Source organism: Phalaenopsis equestris, unplaced genomic scaffold, assembly GCF_001263595.1.
Source record: "Phalaenopsis equestris unplaced genomic scaffold, ASM126359v1 Scaffold000834, whole genome shotgun sequence".
Classification (NCBI taxonomy): Eukaryota; Viridiplantae; Streptophyta; class Magnoliopsida; order Asparagales; family Orchidaceae; genus Phalaenopsis; species Phalaenopsis equestris.
Genome location: NW_018165274.1, coordinates 228,468 through 248,919, shown reverse-complemented (window position 1 = coordinate 248,919; position 20,452 = coordinate 228,468). Strand labels below are relative to the sequence as shown.

Here is a 20,452-nt window from a genome sequence, read left to right as displayed (position 1 = left end):
GACAGGTTAAGGGACATACCCAACACGATGATAAGTTGGGAAGAATTCGTGGACCTTCTTAGAGAGTGATTCATACCCCTATCCACTCGACGATAAATGCAAGACAAGTTCATCAAGTTGAGGCAATGAGAGAGACAATCATGCAGTATGAAGAAGAATTCACTTCAGTATCAAGATATGTGTCATACTTGATCGCTACTATAGAAGAAAAGTGCTACAGAATCATTTCGGGATTAAATGATTCTATCATACAGTTGTTAGTACCTTTAGGGATCGATAAATACTTGGTATTAGTGAAACAAACTAGAAAGGTGAAGATCGACTATCGGCTTACTCAAAAATGTAAAGAGATGCGCAAAAGGAAAAGCACTGAACAAAAAGACCATATGGATCAATCGAGATGAAGTCCAAGAACAATTCGAGTGGAATTACCAGAGGTATGACGCAGGGTATTGTAGCCACTTGTGTTAAATGTGGAAGACAGCATAAGGGTGAATGTTTGATGAGCTCTAACACTTACTATTGGTGTCGCTAGTCTGGTCATATATCAATATATTATCTGTATTTTGGTCAGAAGAGCGTTGAAGATCAGAAATCAAGTGAAGCTCTTTCAGAGAAGTCTGTAAGCAGGCAGAAAAAGATAGAGCCCATAACTTCAGCTCCGACCCAAGATCAACCAAGACAACCGGTTCAGCCTCAAGTGTATTCCCTCACTCGTAGTGAGTCTGAAGAACCTATCGTTGTTGGTGATAAAGTGATGAGTTTGGAGTTTTCTTATATGTAAGGGTATTTCCTAGCATATTTTCGTGCTTCAGGATTGTAATACGAAGTATAGTTAACCCGCATTGTATCAAATTTTTTATCTTTATAACAATTACCTTTTTATCTTAATGACACCTAAGTGTCGACCTATTAATGAGAAATTACTTGAGGTATGTTTACAAATTCCAAGCATAAAATTTTAGTAAGTCGAGAAGACTGTAACAATCTCTTTTTAGTTACCGAGAAGGAACAAAGAGGGGCGAGAGCAATCGAAGAGCTGAGCAGAAGAGATGAAATGAGGAGTCTAGAAGTTGAAACAAAGTTTCGGGAAACTTAACGAAGGGGAAACGAGAAGGTCGGAAGCCAAGAGGTTACTTTTGCCCTATTAAAAGACACATTTGAGGGAGTGAGAAGTGAGATCGACTTGCCTAAGAGTCGAGAGGCGTGCGAAGAAGAGGAGGACGGCGTCGGACGAGGCAGGCGGTAGCACCGAGTGGTTTGCTATTGCGTCGAACCGCAATTAAAGGAGTCCAGGAAGAAGTTGCAACCCTATTAAGGAGTTTTTCCTTGTGTGTGTAAAAGCTTCAATCGTGCCCTAGCTGACCATCAAAGAAGAGAAGAGGAAGAAAGAAGAAGAGCGGCGGCATCAGGTAGTGATTCTCGCTTGTGTTGCTGTCGTGCGAAGGAGGAGACGGAGTCGCGACTCTGCTGTCGTGCGTAGGAGACCAAAATAGCTTTGTTTAGGGCAACCACCGTAGAGAAAAATTTGGGTACGTAAGACGTACGCAGCACTGCGTACGTCAGGTAGTTTACAGTGAGAGTATTGGGGGTTATATCTGCGTTATACCCCTTGTAACCTCCCTGTAACTTACAAATATATGAAAACAGAAGCGCGGAACTTACAAATATATTCGCGATCCTGTTTTCATATATTTGTAAGTTACAGGCAAGTTACAGGGAGGAGGTTACAGTGGGTATAACGCGAATATAACCCTCAATACCCTCCCTGTAACCTACCTGACGTACGAAGCACTGTGTACGTCTTACGTACGCAAATTTTTCTAAGCCTTGATTTAATAATAAAAATTAATAATATTTGATAATAAGATATATATATATATACATATTTATTGAATAAAAATTTAGCATGATTACATAAATAAAATTTTAACATTCAAAAGATGGAAAGATAATAGTTTATTAAAATAATAAATTAATTAAATTTTATATCATGTTTTAGGCTTTCAATTTTAGAACTCAAGGCAAATAGCAAATTAAGCATCATCAATGTGGGTACCCCTACTCTGAAATTACAGTATTGTTTTAATATCACTTCTAAACCAGTCGTATGGATTGTTATTCATATTTGATTAATGAAATTGACTTTTCTATTATTAAATTTTATCAGTAATCTTGATGTGAATGCTTATAGTCACATATTATAGAATAATTAATGCATTATAGTATTACATGTTGAGTGATATAAAATTTTGAATAATATAATCTACATAAAGTGATTGTAAGTGTAATTGACTATGATGGAGTCACTCATTGATGGTACTAGTAGAAGAGCACTAAGGTACCCGTGCACATATATGGAAAAGAATATTGATATTGAAGTACTTTAGTGATACAATTTTTAGAATGTACTCTCGTGACGGTTATACAGATATAGAATGATATTGGTATGTTATTGATATAGCATGATTCATTGATAACATATTAAATATTTATATTGATTTATTAAAATGTTTAGATGACATCCATTTTGCTTTCTTTTTTATTGTATTGGTGTAGCATAAGAGTACTAGTATTCACTGACATTTTTTAGTTTATTGTTGCTTTAAATTAATACTTTTAGGTTTAATTAAGTGATTAACAATGAGCGTTATAAGAGACAACATTATAGAAGACGCAGATAATCGGTAACAAGATAAATTTAAATATATTATTTTAATTTAATTTGATTAGTGACAACTTAAATTGTAGACGAATATAGAAATTTTAGTTTCCATTATTAGACCATCTGTTCTCATCTTGGTTAATTCCAAGCCACGGGTCGGATCGTGACAGTGGTAAAGTTGTAACAATGGGTGATCAAATCATTAAAATGAGTGAACGTTTTAGATATCTCATGTCGATCGTTCAAAGTAATGGTGATATAGATGAGGGATATTATTAGTATAATTCAAGTTGGAAGGTTGAAGTGGAGGAATGCATCAGGCCAATTATGTAATAGAGAAGTATAGGTTAGACTTAAAAGAAAATTTTATAAGATGATGGTGAGAAATGCAATGCTTTATGGCGCAAAATTTTGGTCTATAAAAGAGAAGCATAAAACTAAATTAAGTGTTGTTGGGTTTGGTCTATAAAAGAGAAGCATAAAACTAAATTAATTGTTGTTGGCATAAGAATATTTAGGTAGATGAGCGGCTTTACACTTAGAGACAAAATGTGAAAAGAATATATCCATGAAAGGGGTGGTGTAGCTCTAATGACAGGCAAGATTCGAGAGAGTTATTTGAGAATGTTTGGTCACATTAAACGCCAACCAACTAATGATCCTATTAGGAGATCAGATGTTTTAGATTTAACTTATATTAAAAAAGGTAGAGGTAGACCTAAAAAAACCTAAGCATGTTGTATAAAAAATGATCTTAATTTATTATAATTAAATGAAAATGTGAAACTTAAAAGACACAATGTAGAAAGAGGATTCATGTAGCCAACCACACTTAGTGGGACGAAGTCTTCTTGTTTTTTTTAAATAAAAAAGAATGTTACAAATTTTGTAGTCAAGTATTTGGAATGTTAGATAAGGCTAAACAGTATAAAAATGGGGAATTGTTGTAGCCTTTTTCATGTTTTGAAATGGAAGTCAGGAGTAGAACATTGTTGTAGCCTTTTTCATGTTTTGAAATGGAAGTTAGGAGTAGAACGTAATAAATTTTGTAATAAATTTTATTGTTTACCTGCCTACATCTAAATAAGTGATATGACATTTGGATTGGGATGATATACTCATAAGGAAAACTTCTTTTATACCTAAAAAATTAGAATTATCCATTAGATAAGCTAGCAAAAATTCATATGAACCACATTATTGACTACATGGGACGTCATTCTCCATCGTATATGATCATAATATTAAATTTACTTCTAGATTATAAAAGTTAGTGCAAGATATTTTGAGCATAAGGTTAAACTTCAACATAGTGTTTAATCCTCCAACAAAAATTAATCACAATGTACTATTGAAATACATTAGGTGGCTCCATTGAGAGTGGTCCAGCATGCCACAAATTTCATTCTAAAGTTGGTTACTCTAGACAGACTTGTTTATCAGATACTTCTAGCCGAGGACAAGTGATGGGTGAAGTATATTACAGATTTATAGTTTAAGACTTTGTTTGTGAGAAGACTCATTCGTGTGCAGTTCCAAGGGTGATTATGCAAAAATAGGATAACTATTTATTATATCAAAATGTGTTTTAGAATGTCCTATGTATTTTTTATTGCATGGAATGGACATGAGAATATATTTTGTAGTCGGATTGCCTCAGACACATCACGATGGTGACTGTATTATGGTGGTGATATATCGCTTCCTGAAGCTTCTAGTGAAGAAAACTAAACTTCTCCTACTCAAGGAGAATGATGTAAGATGCGATGGGAATGCATGATGGAGGGCAAACGCAAGCGAAAGAAGCGACGTGGGATCCTATGATCATGTGATCCCACCAATGTGGGAACTGTGGGATTTCACGATTCTCCTATGATCATGTGATCCCACCAATGTGGGAATTACGGGATTTCACGATTTACGTGATCTCGCAAATGTGAAAAATGAAATTTTGTTCTATTCCACATTGAATGGAAGATTTATTGCCTATTGTTGTTGTCGATCTTTATAGGGCCTAAATTTCTAATATTCCTGAACTAGACTTAAGTTTTTTTTTATTATTATTGAGGGACTATTTATATGTTGTTATATTTGGTTGTATAGACTTTTGGTTATTGTTATTATTTTGGGAGATGTTCTCTATTTTATGCTCCTCAGAGTATTGAATTATTTCCTTTTGTAAGTGGTGTGTTTTATCTTGCTCAGGAATAGGTGTTGGATCCTCCTTGACCTTCATACCTTGTCGTTTAGGAGCCCTCTTTCTTGTTTTTCAATAGGGAAATCCACCGATCAATGCCTATCCCCTTCCAAATGTCGTCAACCCCACACATTTTCATTTCCTTGTCATTCCACAACCACCTTCCCGCAAAACGCAATTCATAAAAACCTTCTCGAAGCCATAGAATAGTATCAAAAAGAGTAAGATTATCAATTGTTTAAGAAGAAAAGGTAGATGCAGCACAAATATATTCCCCTATAGTATCGACGGGATATGTTCACAAAACTTCATAAATTGCGTTAGAGAGATTCTTTTGCGGAAAAATAAACCATTGAATTTGATTAATTCATGTTGAAATGTGAATTGATGGAACCCAAGAAGTACACCGTGATAAGGTAACTAGGATGCCCAAAGTCAACTATCAATATTGTGATGTAGCTACAGCCAAATTGATCCCTACTTAATGTACAAACCTTAGCCTTAAAAATGGAGAAGCAACATTGTCACTAGTTGACCCCCACACTCTACAGACAACTCAATTCTAGGATTAGATAGCAAGAGTACACTCATTGGAGCACACAAGTTGGCCTCTCCAAAGGAGAAATTAGTCCAAATTGGAAAAAAGGTGGAGAACACCAAAACTGCCAAATTTATCCTAACAAAGAAGTTCTTCGAATGCCACCATTTTGGGTACATTGCATCCAATTGCCTGAATAGGAAAATGATCTCATTCATTGAGTAGGGAACAATGAAAAATATAGATAGTGATATAAGAGATATATGAGAAGGCGCTAATGCAAATGAAGAGTATCTACTTCCAACTGACGAAGAAGAGATGTTAGTAATTCAATAGATCCATCGCACTGGGGCTATGAGAGAGCAACAGTGGCTCTATCACAATATATTTTGCACCTATTACACCGTGAAAGAAAAAGCATGCAATCTCATTATCAATAAAGGGAGTTGTGAAAATGCAGTATAAACACAAATGGGGGATAGGTTGAGTCTCACTACCCAGAAGCATTCTCAATCATATTCCTTAAATTAGTTGAAGATAAATAAGATCGATATTGATAAGAGATACTCGATAAATTTGTAATTGGATACAAGTTTCAGGATTAAGTTTGATGTGATATTATGCCCATGGAAGTATGATCGGAGTTTACTTCATGAAAATCATAAAAAACTTACACATTTATCGAAGATAGGAAGTATATTTTATTTCTGTCATTGACGGAGTCAATAGTGATGAATACTTAACATTAACAAGACCTTTAGTGTCCTATCATCAAGGAGGTGCCAGTGGGACCGGCCTTAGTGATGTTAGAAGCTAGTGAAATGAAAGAACTGATACCAGACACAAGACAGTCTTTGCTAAGATGATGCCAAGCTTTTAGACCTATAGTCTATCTCCTAAGTTGCCACTATTAGAGGAAGTCAAACATGTAATCATTTTAGAAATTTTTTAGTTATTTCTAAAAGATTCTATAACATAATCCAGGTATTAAGTTCTCATTCAGTTCAACAATGCACCCACAGATAGATAATCATACAATAGTGTTGAACTACAATTTTGAAAATCTCCATAGATATTTTGTGGGAAAGTACATCAAACAATAGGATTCGAGTGTTTCCAAAGAAGAGAAAGAAGCCTCTAATAACCCGAGAGAATGATGTGGGAGCGTCTGAATCACAAGACACCGCAATCCCGATACATTCCCAAGCAAGTATTGCGGGTAGCGAGCTCACAATGGCCAATTCAGTAGGGATTCTTGAATCAAATGTGTCAACAAAGAAGTGTGTTGAGTCACATTCAAAATTGGAAAAAGAAATCATCTCTTGTGATGAGCAGAGAAAGATGATTGTGAAGAAATATGATGAGTACAAATCACATGTATAAGTAAAATTATGTGCAACATGAAAATTTTGATGTGTTAACTTTTATATGATGCTAATATTCTTTTAGGCTTATTGAAGTTCTTTCCAAAAGATGGTGCTGCCTTACAAAGTAAATGAGAATTTAGATATGTACATGTGGGATCATATTACTTTAGTTAGTAGTTGATGATGAGTAGTAGTTGCTTGTTCTTTTTTGACAACCTTATGATGTTGTTATCAGTTTTTATTTTTTAGTTTCCTCCGGATTCATGCATTTAGTTTGAAAATGTGTTGTTGAATTGCCCAGATAGCCTTCACGAAAATTTAGTGCATTTCTACTAGAAGTCACAAGTTTTTGCTATTATACACAGTTTTTTCCTGCTTCTATAGGTCATTGGAAGTCAAATGCGCGAGCACGCTTAGCCAAAGAGTGTTTCTTAATTTTTTTTAATCAAAATGTTAAGCAATGCTCTCAACTTTTGTAAAAGAAACTATCATTGAATCAAAACTGCAGCTTCCTCTCTACCTATATTGCCTTCTACTCTGCATCACTTTAGGTTTATGTTAGTATAGATGTAAAGATTGCAGAGAGAGCGTCAACAAATTTTTTGTTTATATTTTTTATTCACTGTTGAGGAGGTCTTTTATTCACTGTTGAGAAAGAGCAAATGAATGAAGAGATGTATTGTGAGAGCGTCAATTTGCAACTTCAAATAGGTCACAATATATAAGAAATTTTGTTAGATAATTAAATTAAAAGTTTTTTCCTAGTTAAAATAACCAGTATTTTTAAAATATCTAATGTGTATTTTTGTGAGCAACTCTACTTATCGTGGTTCTTAAAGTAGTTTTTAAAATTGAAAACTAATATGCAGTCGAGTCCTCTTAAATTAGAAGTTTATTGTAGTGTAAAAGATGGTGAAATTCATTTACAGTTAGATTATTTACCTATTTTCTACAACGAGCCATACTACCTTTCTATATTATTTATTACAATATTGCTTTTGTTGTTTGATTATTTTGAAGTTGGTAATCTTACCAGTAAATTCAATGGTGTAATAGGCACTTAATTTTTCATTCAACCAAACAAAGAAAATAATTTTCATGCATTTGCTTTACATGCAACCAAACAGCAAAAAAAATTTAGAATACAATGAACTTATTTTCCTCTTCATTCTAAAAAATTCATGTATTAAAATACTTGCAAACAAACAGCCCCTATGATATTGCTTTTCGTTTTTTTATTATTTTGAACGAGGTAATCTTACCACAAAATTTAATGGTGTAATAGACTCTAAATTTTATGCTCAACCAAACAAAGAAAATCATTCTCATGCATTTGTTTTACATGCAACCAAACAACAACAACAAAAAAAGGATACAATGAATTTATTTTAATTTACATTTTCAAATCTCATGTGTTTAAAATACTTGCTGCAAAACAGCCCCTATAGGATTATTTGAATTATAATTTAAGAGAAAACCAACGCTATGATATTGCTTCATAATGGCATCCCACTTGACATTATCTCTAGAAAGTTACAAATTTGATTTTGGAGCTTCCCCACTATAAACACTATCATTTCATTAAATTACAGCCAGATACCTGCCCATTTTAAAAAAGACGATTGGAAAGAACTCAATCATAAAAGTTTGAGAATTTGTAAACTCCACCTTAAGTTTGCCCCAAAAATGAAAATGGATAGCATTTTTAATATTTATATGAACATGCCTAAAATTTCTTTCGTTTGCAAATAATGATAGCCAAAATAAAAACAAATGCCTAAGCTACACCCAAACTCAAAGTAAAATACCGAAGTTCTTATAAGCAAATGCATTTGCAACCAACTAGAAAATGCACGAAACCCAACGTAGATAGAATATCTCGATTGCAACAATCTAAGACAAATGCTTGAAAAGGTTGCACCCAAAAAATAATTGGGTTGCATTCAACCCAATAATTAAACTTAGGTTGAGTGCACCATAATCGTACTAGCTTGTATTGAAAGACTCAAGTTGGTCAACCTAATAAGAAAACTAAGATAAAATTGGGTCCCAACTAAGAGATTGCATAAGTGGGATCCCATTGAGATCCATCTCAATGGATAACCGCCAGGAAGCTCGATGGTAACTCTAAATTGTTTAAACTTACTGGTTAAATCTTAGCATCTACGGAGGTGATCACATGAAAAAGGAAAATCAAGAAAAGATAAATATTTTTTTTACATCATAATACTACGTATTTAGTGTCAATTCTTAAGAAAATAATTAAAACAAGGTGAACTTATCAACCAAATTTAGAAATTCGGCAATTCCATAAAAAGGTAAACTATAAATAGTTTTGACTAATTTCCCTAGAAAATCACAATATAAGAGTTATTTAGTTCGCTAAAATCTCTTATACAATGTTATATCATTAGTATATAAGTATTTTGTTTTAGGGCGCATTTCAATAACAATTTCTTAAAATGGCATTGACATCAAATTCTGAAAACATTCAAAAATTAGCCAAATATACATACAACTAGATGTTAGACTATCTGATATCTAAAATAAATGACCAAAAAAGAATATTATAATCTTTTTAGAGCAATCCATGGATAATTGCATTACTCGAGTAAAATTATTTTGAATAAAATGAATTGCATTTGATGAATAAGAATCTTAACAAAATAGCATTAAGCGAAATAACCCTTCAACATGCTTATCAACCTAATATACACGAACTTAATTAGCAAACAGCAAGTGTTGCAATCTCACAGTAAATAAAGTTCACAATTCATCAAAAATGAAAAGAGTGCTTTGTTCCACTACTGATTGAATGAGCCAGTAGAGCCATAAGAGTTACCTTCCCAAGATAATGGAGGAAGCGCTCCGCTAAAAGCGATACAACAACGATAATGGTGCAAACGAGGGCCACAACCCAAGTCGCCGTGTACTCGAGCGTCTCTGAATCCTCAATGGAAGCCATTTCTTTCCAACCTCGGAGTTCTCCAACTCAGAGCCCATTAAAAGCAAAGCAGAAAGGTACGATGTCAGGATCTACTCCGACTCAAGAAACGAATATGTAATTGCGATTTGGCACTGGAAGAAGATTGGCGCGGCGAGAAAGAAATGGATATTGGAGGAGAAAACAGACGGCATTCCATGGGCGTCAGTCCCTTTCCTGGTATGGTGGAAAGTTGATTTTCCTTTCTCATCCATTGACAGGGAGGAAGCCGATGCTTAGGCTGTGGGAGAAGGGTTTCCCGCAGAAGTTGAATGCGTGTGGAGGTTGGTTTGGGTATTGGCCTTACTCCTTAATGACCTATCTTCAATAGATTGAAGAGAATATTTTTATTTTGCGCTTTTTACATAGATAGCATTCCGAATATTACCAATTTTCAAAAAAAAATAATTTTAATAATTTATATTAAATACAGGAGACTAGTTCAAAAAAATTTAGAAGGGAGCAAGTTATCTAATGTTCGGCTGCTTGCTCTTCTTAGAGTATGTTTGGGGCAGATTTTTAGTTGGGATGTAGCGCCTGAACGCAAAAAAAGGTGTTTTGAAAGGATGGTGTTGCAGTTTTTTAGGATAATCATATGTAAACATGGACCGTGAGTTCAACCCCGTAGCCCATATTTTATTCACAAAAAATATCTTTCGTGCCCTCATATTTTGTTCGTGTTCCCCTTTTGTTGTTATCATGTTTATCTATTATATCTTTGCCCTAGCTCCTTTCTCATCTTCACCCTAACTCCGACCGGCGGTTTTGGTGGCATCTCTCTTCTCTTTCCTTCCTCCCATCGCTTCGGTCTCCGGTTCCAGTGGCACTTTCCTATATCCCCTTACGGTATTATCTACCCTATACTGTTGACGTTAATATTCTCGATTCTGATATTGAGGTTTGTCTTATCTGGCTTGCTCTTTGCAATTTATGTGTTTGCTCTATCTGTGTTTTATGGCATTTATTACATTGCTCGTGTATGCCCTTTGCTCTATGGTCTATGTTGGAAGGATTCTATGTTAACCCTTGTTTCCGTTCATTTTTTTTTCCTTTTTATTTTAAAAGGAGTCGTCAGTCTGTCGATCGTCGTATACTTTCTCCATTCGAATAAATCTCCCTCTCGAATCATATTAATGATTCAAAGATGAGAGGAACTGAATAAGAAGGGACATACGAAAAATAGACAAACAAGAGAAAAAGTAAAACGTGAGAGTCAAAGTTCGATAAACCTCGTAAGGATATGTCAAGAATGTCCTCCCAAAAAGATCGGTCGGAGGCACCTTAAACCAATATCCACGAAAGAAGTATCTACATAGACTACCCATAACCAGAGAGTCAGGTGTATGTACCTGTTATGGGGTCAAGAGCACTCTAGAGGAACGTGTTCCTACTGGTTGATTACATCTTGGGGGATACCCAAGAATACTCTCGATAAAAGGAGTTTCGCTTCATATTATCATAAACCTAGGGTATAAACAATCAAATGAAGGTGATTGTGTGTGGGAACAGTCTCAATGCTTCAAAGCTAAAGCTAAGTCATCGGCAAAGAGAGAGTCTCTCACATCCGGAATGGGTAGCGGCTCATCGGCACACGGGGCCCATGAAATAACCTAAATCATCATGATGGGGATATCCCAACATGTCAAAGCATGTCCAGGTCATAATGGCAGAGGACAAATCGTCGTATCCCAAATGGACGACGGTTCATCAGTATCAGGTCATCAAGGTGATATCAACGAAGTTAAGGAGCGATAGGACTCAAAGGGGCTCAACAAAAAGGAAGGTATATTGATCTTAAAAGGTAGAGGTAACTGGGTAGGGGTACCACAAACTCGTCATCCATAGTTACTAGGATCCTAAGTCTACCTGGTCGTGAAGGTAGTCGACCTAACACGTCTTGAGAACCCCGGTTAGCAATCTGCGAATTGCCTCATCCACGAGAACCTCGGTAGTCCTAAGGTCAAAGTAAAGAAATTCTATCCTGTAATTATAAGTTGAAGCTCTAAGAGGTGGAACTTATTCCTACCGAAATGGTGAGAATGCCTCGGGAAAGAAAAGAATGGGAGGTTTAGCTACAAAGCTGGAAACACTCCAAACAACAGGGCTTACACCCCGTCTGGATCGAGGAGCCTTCTAACACCCCACGCACACTAAACAACCACATATATGAAAGTATGTTGGACCAGTCAGGTTGGAGAAGTACAGTGACTCCTCCTCGGGACATGCAAATATGAATGCAGTTATCTAGAGCGGCCATAAGTATTGTGGAGGCCTTATTAATATATGTGGGAAAGTAAATGTTGCAATTTTTAAATCCTGAATATTTTAATCCTAAATTTTAATTATCTTGAATATTTTATTTAAGATTTTTGTAGAAAATTAAAAATTTAAGTCCTAAAATGAGCCTATGTTATATCGTGAAATCCTAGATAAAACACAGAAAGAAAACAGAAAGAAACAAAGAAAACACATGCAAGTGCAAACATGCAATATGATGCAAAAAGCAAAACAAGTCAAATCAAAATAATAAACAGGTCGGTGCTGATAGGTCGGCAGCATATCTTAGAAAATAAAAAGGCGGTCGGACTTCGCATATACATGCCCGATCCTAATTCTATAAATCAATATAAAATGGAGAATTAAGCTACGGGGTGCGAGCATCTGCTCCTGGTCCCCTCCACGTGGTTCTCGTGCCTAATGCATCAGAAATTGTGCCCTCTCATTTCTACTACAGGACTCCTAGTCTCTAAAAATACATAGAAAAAAGAAAAGACTCAATCCTACATGAAAATAAGTGTCAGCGGGAAAGCTCACATGCAAATAACGTATCATGAGTCATGCCTTAAAGGTTGGGGAGCTAATAGCACCTGCAAGCAAAAAGGTCAGAAATCATTACTTGCTCCCCCAATAGCGGTACTTGTGTGTGTGCATATAAATAAGCATGGCTCCCTGTAGAAGGATGCTCTAACGCACTACCAAACATATGCAACATGCAGTCACACCACAAGCTAATGCAAAAAAAAAAGTCTGACTAGGACAACCAAACCAGCAGAGAACAATAACCAGACATAAAAAAAAACTACCTAGTCATAAATCCTAGCCTAGCACACCATCTAACAAAAAATGCGTCAACCTAGTATCTAATTGCGGGGTAAGTCTGGGTATAGTATGACTTTGACGGGGTCGTCATACCGGCCCCATCCTAAAGATTTGAAGGATCTAAAGGGCGTCACGAAGAGGGGTGACACGAGTTAGATTTATTAGATGTTTAGCACAGTCATACTCGCGTCAATCTTGATGACTTAACTCGCATTGCTCATTGGGATCAACCCCGCAAGAAATGCTCGTTAAGGTATCGCGACCAACTAGACCAACGCGGGGTCACTCTCCTAACGAACCTGACTCGCTATCGATGCAAACATACAAATGCAAATGCAAGAAAATCAAAACATATAAGTAGTGATAAATAGTATGTCGTGAAGGCAGTGACTCGTAGGAATGAGCATGTCGTAGCGGCTGGGGCTTTAAAAGAGGGTATGTCGGTAAGTCTGTGACCCGAAGTGGGCATGTCGTGGTGACAGCGGCTCAAAAAGAAGGCATGTCAATAAGGCAGTGATCCGAAGGTGTGCATGTTGTGACGGCATGAGCCCAAAAAGAGGGTATACCAATAAGGCAGTGACCCGGCGGTAGGGGGTAGGCGTGTCGTGGCGGCAGGAGCCTGAAAAGAGGGTATACCGGTAAGACAGTCACTAGGAGGTAAGCATGACGTAGCGGCAATGACCCGAAAAAAGGGTATACCGGTAAGATAGTGACCTAAAATAATGCAACTAAAGTAGATGATATCGATCATGCATACAAACATGTACATGCACATACACAACATGCAAAGGAGCAAGTGGTCGGTCCATCAAGATGGAGCATCTGGTCAAGCCAAAGTGTTGTGCCAACCGACCGTGGTAGCCGGCTCAAACACAAGTGATATGACCGGTTAGGGATAGCCAACCGAGGCACAAGTGGTACAAGCGCAAGTGCAAGTGCAAGATACAACAAGTGCAACGTGTAAATGCAAGGTGCAAGGTGCAAGTGCAAACGCAAGGTGCAGAGTGTACGTGCAAGTGCGATATATGACATACAATATATAACATGCAAGACATGCACATTCAAATAATGAGGTGCATATGACCACAGATGATAACGAGTCATGCTCGTGCTAACGACCTCACCTGGAAAACTTAAGGTTTAGACCCTTTTAGACCCTTGGATATGCAGCACGCACTGCCGCCTCTTGTTTTGGTGAGAAAATGTGGGGAGTTTCTCCTCGGATCTCCGAGGGGGAAACTCTCTACGGCATCACGAAGTGGACTAGCTACAAAACTTTTCATATTTTGTGAACTCCTAAAGACTTTGCGAAGAGATACTGCTACAAAACTTCTCTTGCTTTACCAAGTCTGACCTCCCAACTTCTCCAAGTAAAGCTGGGGAACCCAAAGCAAGGGGAGTGAGCAAGGGGAGTGAGAAGGGGAGTGAGGGACTCTGACCCATCAGGACTTATGCTAAGGCTCACAACAAGGGGAGACACTCGGCTCTATGAGAGGTGTTTGGTTACATAGGAAGTCCTAACATAAAGGCTAGCTCTAGGAAAAGCAACAATCCATCACGCAGGCACGTCGTCACGCCGACCCATTTCGGCGCATGCTCCCCGTGTGGGTTATCAAACTAACACGCCTGAACACCACTAAACCTAGGGCTAGCTAGGAGTTTAGGGGATCTCATTACCACGAAGGTTGCATGCTCGTTCTCTTTGCTTGCTCCAGGCCATCAACGTCTGGTCCATGCACCGATGTGCCTCGCAAGGAGCCATGCAACGAGGAGAATAGGAGATAGGGAGGGCAAGAGAGACAAGAATCGGTGAGATATGCAAAGTACCCAAAATAAATAATTTTGGCATAGAAAAATATGACCCAAAACATACCTTCACGACAAGAGGTTGGACGATTCTCTATATGACGTGACTGTCGCCACTCCAAGCCACGAAGACTGAACACCGACCCGAAGGAATGCTTCAACAAGGAAGATGACTGACGGTCTCCAGCCACCGGCAAGGGCAGTAGCTTGTTGTTGGGAAGCACGCCTAGGAGGCGTCGACAGTGAGGGAAAAGCTCCGGTGCAGGTTGGATGTGGCACAGGAGGAAGGTTTATGTGTTGGATATCGTGCACAAAAGGAAAGTATCATAATAATTTGTGTATTTAAAGCTCGCCCGTGAAGTCGTGGTGAAATGGGTGTCCTTCCCAAGTAAAATTGATGTTTCGGACACGTTAGCACGGTCCATTTCATCGTCTGGGGTCATGTAGACAACTTTGTTGTGATCGAGTAAATGTAAGTTAATTTCGTGCGTGGCGCGACGAATAATATATGTCAACCCAATCTGAGTCGTCTGACATGCAAATTGTCGGTCGGCCTTCGTCTAAGCGAAAGCCAAAGCCTGGTGGAATGACCTTAGCTACGTGCCCCTCCACACACGCCGAAAGGTCCTGGGTGGGTGCTCAACTACCGGATGTTAAAGACAAACCGTAGACTATCCCTAGTCATGCAGGCGGATACCTTACACTCGTGACATTCAAAAATTGATGCCAACAACCCTTTTGCGATTTCCAACATTTATCATTATATGTGTGGCTTGTATATATGTTCTGTGTTCGAATGGTACAAATTGAGGCCCTATGTGATTTATGGTATCACCCTTATCTTTTGTTTTTTGGTCCATGTGATATGTGATTCAGCTTTTGCAATTTATTGGCCTCTAGAAAGATGTTTTTTTTTTGCCCGATGTGGTTCGCTCAGTTGGAGTTCTTTGCTCTATTTTGTTTCTGGTTCCATTTGATCATACTTGCAATGTTATACTGCTCTACTTGTAGGTTTGGTTCTTTTTGATGTTTTGCCCTTTTTATCAGATTTAACAATGATATGTTGGTGGTGATGTTTGTACTGGTGGTGTGGGTGATGGTTTTTTTTTGTGTTATGGTGATATTGTTGTTCACCGTGATGTTGTGTCATGGTGGTGATATTGCGTCATGGTGGTGGTGTTGTTGGCAGTGATTTTGGTGGTGTGTTTGGATGTAGGGGTGGATTTTTTATGTCATGGTGGTGATGGTGTTGGTGGTGGTGTTGATTGTGTGTGTGGATGTTGGTGGTAGTTTTTTGGTGACATGGTGGCGGTGATGTTGGTGGTGGTGTTTGTAGTGGCATTGTTAGTGATAGTTTATTTGTGTCATGAGGGTGGTGTGTGTGGATGTTGGTGATGGTCTTTTGTTGACATGGTGATGATGGTGTTTGTGGTTATCGATTGTGGTTTTTTTGTGACATGATGGTGGTGGTCTTAGCAGTGGTTGGTGGTATGTTTGGATGTTGGTGATTTTTTTTAATAGCTTAGTGGTGGTTATATTGGTGGTGTTGGTTGTTTATTGTAATGTTTCTTTTCAGTTACATTTTCAAGTTGTGGTATTTTAAATGACACTTTGTGTTTTCTTTGCTACTCATTTATGTTGTTTGGTTCTTTTCTTGCTAGTATCGTTATGGTCAAGAAGAAAGAAATTGGTTCATCTTTTATGTGGGATAAAAATGTTTCATATTTTATGTGGGATAAAAATGTAAAACTAATATTTTGTGATCTCTGTCTTAAAGAGGTGGAATTAAGAAATAGTCCAACCATCTATTTTAACAAGGAGGGCTGGTAAAATATAATAAAAAAAATCAGGGAGAGCAAGGAAAGGAATACGATAGAATGCAATTAAAAAACAAGTGGGATAGTTAAAGAATGACTGAAAAATATGAAAAAGAGTAGAAGCTAGGATTGACAGGCATGGCGAACTATCGATGCTTCAGAAGAATGGTGGGATACCTTACAAATTATTTATTTTTGCAATTACGTCATAAGAAAAATCCACTAAGTTATAGGTCATTCAAAATGCTAAAAAAATTAAGTTCGGTGACATTGAAAATAAGCTTGAAGAAAAGTTGAATTGCATGTTTGGTGGGATCATACATGGGCCCTCAGTGAGAGAGGGTTCATTAGGCTTGATGAGCATGTGGATGTCGAGCTAACTGTTGGCTCCAATGAAGACCTCAGCCCTGACCTCAATGAAGTTGAATCAACTAGTCAATCTGAGTATCGTATGGTTGAGAAAAAGAAAAAAAAAGAAGGTGTTTTCATTATAAGTCAAATTTCAAACTTAGTTGTTTTATACACCAGCAAGTAATGCAAATTTTGGAAGCAACTCCAAAATTTTACGAGGACATGTCATTGAACCTGTTCTTTATGAAGTTGCTAAAAGACCGACCCAAAGAGAGTTCTTTATGACGATGACCCTTGATTGTAAGGTCAATTATTTACATTATTTTCATGATATCTGGAGTGCATGAATTTCATTTTATTTGTTGGACATTTAATATATGTTTTTTTTTCATGGGGACATCATTTATGTTACGTTCATTATGGTTTGGTTTTCTTTCTTGGACACTATCTTTTTCATTCTTTATAAAGATGTATTTACAAGCAGTACAACTTATTGATTGATTTACAAAGTTTCTTTATAATTTTTTTTATTTAAACCATTTTTTTGGTTATAGGTAATTTAATGATATTTATATGTGTTTGTTGCATAAACAACGAATAACATGGATAGAGAAAGACACAGAAGAAGAGTTGTTGTGTTATGTTTAATGTATCAGTACTACAACTCATATATTGCTCACTCTTCTTGCATCAAATCCACATACATAAGCGATAAGTGGGTTGGGAGTCACTTGTAGGGCTCTCAATAAGATTTAGCAATATATTTCATATGACATAGCCTGTATTCACTATCTTTTGGAAGAACTGCAAGAAAATCATGGACTTCATTTCTCCTCCATGATGATTTTCTGAGAGGTGTTAGTGATAACCAATTACATTTTATCATAGAATGAGTCTATGAAAGGAGCCATGAAGTGATTATAGCACGCATCTAGAACAATGAAAAGATAATTTTTAACTGGGTTGAATGCTCTCGCCAGTTTATCATAAGAAATTATCAAACCTGAGGACCCAACATTTTAAAGGACCCCCATAGAGATTTCACATATTTAAATTTGCAACTAGTCAAAAATACAATTTCCAATACCCGCCATCAGGTTTGCTTGAATATGAATAATTAAAAATGTACTTTTACTATGATACTAGGGCGGACAACTCTTGGATTGAAATGAAAGATTTCTTAAGGATAAAATATTATCCTAGGCATCACGATAAGAAATTGCATTGAAAATTATTGAACATTTGACAAACTATTTTCACTATAACTAAATACTTGAATACATTTGAATATTTATTTGAGCCAATTATACCAACAATGATTGTCAACTCGCTAAAAAATAAAAGTCATTAGAATTATAGTGGATATTAGGAATGAAGTTGGGATATTTGATCAACAAAACATAGAAGAAGTGTTCCATTATGCATTATTTGTAGAAAACCAAAAGAAAAATACTTCTGTTTTGAGTTAGAATAGACAAAATCTCTCCACTTTATCTCATAAGCAAATCATTAAACCTACACCTACTGGCCCAACTCATTTTCCCAAGCTTCTGCTAATAAAAGGTTTACAAATAATAAATATTAAATTAATTTTAAATGTCATGAAATCATATGCAAATTTAATGTAAAGCCTAAATATTTTTTTCTAGAAGAGGCTGAGAATCCTATAAAAGAAAGCTTGGAAGAAATTTATGATGACACGCCTCTTTCTTATGATGATCCTTAATAAACTTCCATTAAATTTAATAAGATATTTAACCATAAAAAAATAAAATAGATGATTGAAGAAGAAAATATATTTTTAGTATACATTTTATTTGTAATACGAGATGTTGTAGGTTAGTTATAGAGGAGAAAGTACAATAAATGTCCTTTAAAACAACACTATTATTGTAGCCAATATCAAGGATGAACTGCACCCCTAATATTTTTATGTTAGCTAAGTAACCATAAATCTCTATCCATTACGAGTAAGCATCTCATTCCAATAAGAATTAGTAATTATGAAGACTAACTTTGGTGGGGTGTCTTTCGCATTTGCTCACGTCATATTATATAGAACTTTTTTGGATGACTTAAATATGATTTACTATGATAAAAAGGTATTTACATTTTTGAACATAATAATAAGATCATTAAACTCATCTTGTCAAACCTATGGAGAAGATGCAAACCATACCACTTCATAAAATCAGCTTTTGCTTATAATCCAAACCCAATTTAAGGAAAGGTATTAAGCTTCAACTAATAATTATAAGAAATCCCATTAGGATGGATAAATCTGTCATTTATAATACCAATTTCAATGCATGTTGCTTGTCCATTTCAATAACCCTAAAATGAAAACATCAATCAATTTAGAACCATAAATATGAACTTTTATGATATGTCCTCCCAACACTTATAATAAGTAAAAGAGATAGCATTTAATTCTAATGAGATGCACATACCTATTGTGGTCTCATCACCCCTTTCTAAGTTTAATAATGTTTCACTAGATGAACTTCCAAATAAGTTATGCCCTTATAGATCCATTTAGGATGCTATAGATTTAACTCTAGGTTCATAACTTCCTAAACATCATCGTTATAAGATGAATCATAGAAAGCAGGTTGAGCAAAAAGATAAGGATTTACTTAAGAGAAGATTTGTCCATGAATCATAGAAAGCAGGTTGAGCAAAAAGATAAGTTAAGGATTTACTTAAGAGAAGATTTGTCCAAGAAATTTGTAGCCTGTATATAGTTCCTACATTATTAACCCCTAAGAACGTTGCACGTGGTAGATCTGTGTTGATAGTCGATCCATTAATAAAATTACTATTTAATATGTTTTTTTAATCCTTCACTACATGACATATTGGACTTAATCTTAGGGAAAAATGTCTTCTCTAAGATTAATTTAACAAGTGATTATCACTAAATTAAATTTTGAATAGGAGATGAGTGAAAAATTGCATATAAGACCCCCGATGAACTCTACGAATGGTCGGTGAAGCTCTCCATGCTTTTAAACACACCAAGTATTTTCATGAGCTCCATGAATAATATAATCAGATCCTTTATAATTTTTTTTTTTTTGTATTTTAGGTGATATCTTAGTTTTAGACCAAATGAGAATGAGCATCTAGAGCACATAAGACAAGTTTTTGAAGCCCTTAGAAAAGAATAACTATATATTAACTTAGACATTATTATTATTATTATTATTTTTACAAATTGAGGTGATTCATCTAGAATTTATTATTCTTATTGCTGAAAACAAACCTTTTTGTTTTAAAGTTCAAGCAATCTTAGGTTGTCTCCACCTAAAAATTTCATTAAAATTAAAATTTTGTGTGGTTTAACTACTTTTTTTTTTGAAGATTCATTAATGTCTTTAGTATTGTTGTTGTCTCATCATTAAATTTCTAAAATTAGAAAATTTTGTTGGATTCCAATAGCATAAAATGTCTTAAATCAAGTTAAGATATTAAGTACCTCTATCCATATGCTTAGATTGCTTAACTTTCTAAAACCCTTATAGTAACTTGTGATGCTTGTGAATTGATATTGGTGGGATTATAAGTCATGAAAAATAATGCTAACTTTTTTTAGTGAGAAATTAAATGAGGCAAAATAATAATATTCA

General features: G+C 35.9%; 1 protein-coding gene across 4 annotated transcripts in view; it reads right to left on the bottom strand.

Moving 5' to 3' along the window:
- LOC110031507 (MLO-like protein 13) overlaps positions 1-10,065 on the bottom strand; it is a 90,802-nt gene extending 80,737 nt beyond the window's left edge. For all 4 annotated transcript variants that reach the window (XR_002294742.1, XM_020734732.1, XM_020734733.1 and 1 more), the window contains exon 1: positions 9,610-10,065. Coding sequence is in view for 3 of the 4 variants with exons in the window: in XM_020734732.1 (XP_020590391.1) it covers positions 9,610-9,732 (123 nt within the window). In the remaining variant the exon portion in view is untranslated. The remainder of the gene's footprint in view (positions 1-9,609) is intronic.
- Between the last annotated feature and the right edge of the window lie 10,387 nt (positions 10,066-20,452).